Source organism: Myotis myotis, unplaced genomic scaffold (assembly GCF_014108235.1).
Source record: "Myotis myotis isolate mMyoMyo1 unplaced genomic scaffold, mMyoMyo1.p scaffold_m19_p_14, whole genome shotgun sequence".
NCBI classification, from domain to species: domain Eukaryota; kingdom Metazoa; phylum Chordata; class Mammalia; order Chiroptera; family Vespertilionidae; genus Myotis; species Myotis myotis.
Genome location: NW_023416318.1, coordinates 1,858,608 through 1,860,648, shown reverse-complemented (window position 1 = coordinate 1,860,648; position 2,041 = coordinate 1,858,608). Strand labels below are relative to the sequence as shown.

At 64.7% G+C, this 2,041-nt stretch overlaps 1 protein-coding gene across 1 annotated transcript; it reads left to right on the top strand.

The window, feature by feature from the left end:
* Nucleotides 1-414: 414 nt before the first annotated feature.
* Nucleotides 415-1,427, top strand: TMSB10 (thymosin beta 10). Its single transcript, XM_036333983.1, has 3 exons — nucleotides 415-544; nucleotides 813-927; nucleotides 1,140-1,427. The coding sequence occupies exons 2-3, from the start codon at nucleotides 828-830 to the stop codon at nucleotides 1,172-1,174; spliced, it is 135 nt and encodes a 44-aa protein (XP_036189876.1). The 5' UTR covers nucleotides 415-544; nucleotides 813-827; the 3' UTR covers nucleotides 1,175-1,427.
* The last annotated feature ends 614 nt before the right edge of the window (nucleotides 1,428-2,041 follow it).

The window sequence follows — 2,041 nt, the reverse complement described above, 5'->3', positions numbered from 1 at the left end:
TTGGTGGGGCAAAGGCAAGAGACGTGGGACTGCACCAGGGTGGGGTGGTGTCTCCTGAAAGCAGGAAATGCGGCAGAGCGCTCGTGCACGCCTGCACACCCACCACACACACACACACACACACACACACACACACACACACACCCATCCCCGCCCGCCCCCCACCCTCGTTCTGCAGCAAATGTCCCCAGAGGGCAGTGCAGCCCCCAAAGAACCGAGGGCCCAGCGACCACCCTGGCGGCACCAGCGGCCTGCACGGCTGGGGTGCGGGGTGCAAGATGCATGGGGCGCGAGGGGTGCGAGGGGTTCGAGGGCTGCAGGGGCCGGAAGAGCCGCGCCCAGCCCGGCGGCGGACAGCCCGCGGAGGGCGCGGCGGGAAGCGGGAGCCCGCGCGGCGCTCGCCCCGACTGCACCGCCCCCGCTGCGGCGGACGAGGGGCGGGGCGGGCGCGGGGTATATAAAGCGAGGGGCGGGCGCCGCTCTTTTGTCTCTTGCTGCAGCGACGCGAGTGGGAGCCCGAGACCGTCTGGGAGCGAAGGCCTAGGTGAGCGACGCACGGAGCGGGGACCCTCCGGGGTGGGGTCCGAGCCGGGCCCCTGGCCCTGCGCCGGCGCCTAGGCGCCCTTCCCCGACGGGACTCGGACCGGCCGGCCAGGCTCTGGGGCTGCGGGGAGGGTGCGGGGCGCGCCGGATCCCTGGCCTCGGGGCTGCGGGGAGCGCCCGGCCGGGGCGCCACGTCGAGGGGCGCGGGCGGGGAGCGCGGAGGGCAGCTCCGGCCCGGCGCGGGCTGACCACCCCTGCTTGCCCACCAGGGTTGTTTCAAGAAAATGGCAGACAAGCCAGACATGGGGGAAGTCGCCAGCTTCGATAAGGCGAAGCTGAAGAAGACGGAGACGCAGGAGAAGAACACCCTGCCGACCAAAGAGAGTGAGTGCGCCCCGGCCCGGCCCGCGGCCACCGCCCAGCCCCCTCCCCGCGGGCGCCTCCTCCCAGGCGGTCCCGTCCCCGCGCCGTTAACAAAGCGCTGTCTCCCCAGCCCCTTCCCCACCCCACGCCTCGTGGTCCTCGCCCTCCCCAGGTTTGGGGGGTTGCAAGCTGTCCGTCCTCAGCCCCTAGAGCCCGCTCTCTGCTCCCCACAGCCATTGAGCAGGAGAAGCGGAGTGAGATGTCCTAAGAACCCGAGGATTCGCGCCCCGGCGTCTTCGGGACCCCCTTGCGATGTGGAGGAAAAGGCCACCTGCAAGGACACGAGCCACAAACTGCACTGTGAACCCGGACACTCCGCGCCCATGCCATCGACCTGTGTGTGGGTCCCTCGGGGGACCCCCTCCTCCCCCCCCATCGGACTGCCAAATTCTCCGGTTTGCCCTGGGATATTGTTAGAACATTATTTGTATGATTAATGAAATAAAACACACCTCGTGGCACGGCTGGCGTGGTCTGAATCTGGGTTGGGTGTGCGTGGGCAGTGCCGCTGCAGCCAAGCCCCGGGCGCGGAAGGAAGTCGCGGTTCCTGCCGCGGGGGAGGGGCTCGCAGGTGGGCTGGCTCGGTGGGACCACTTTTTAATTTTCACTCTACCCGTTTCTCCATCCGATTTCATGAGTATTGATTACCTGCTTAGCTTTTGCTTCTATGCTGCCATCCATGTAAAATTGGACTCCCACTTGATCATTCCTGGAGGCTGTTTTGGGAAGTGCTTTTGAGAAGAGCCGGGGTTTGCTTTTTGCAACGCTCTTGCAGCCCCACTGCTTCCCTCTGGCCTCCTCAACGCTGATTGACATGGGAGAGAGCAGTGATTTGAAGTCTGAGAAGAAAGGGGGGAGGAGGCTAAGTCGGATGCTGGAATCACAAAGTCTCCCGGAGACTTTCTCTTGGAACCTAAAGAGAAGGCATTAGAACAAAAAGGCGCGGGGTCTAGGCGCCGGAAACATCACAGCTAAAGGAACTAATTCCAGAAAAACAGCAGCTGTAACCGAGTCTAGCTTTACCCCGTCTCACACCCTTTCACAAAAGGGTTAGCCATGAGAGGAAGTGCTGGCT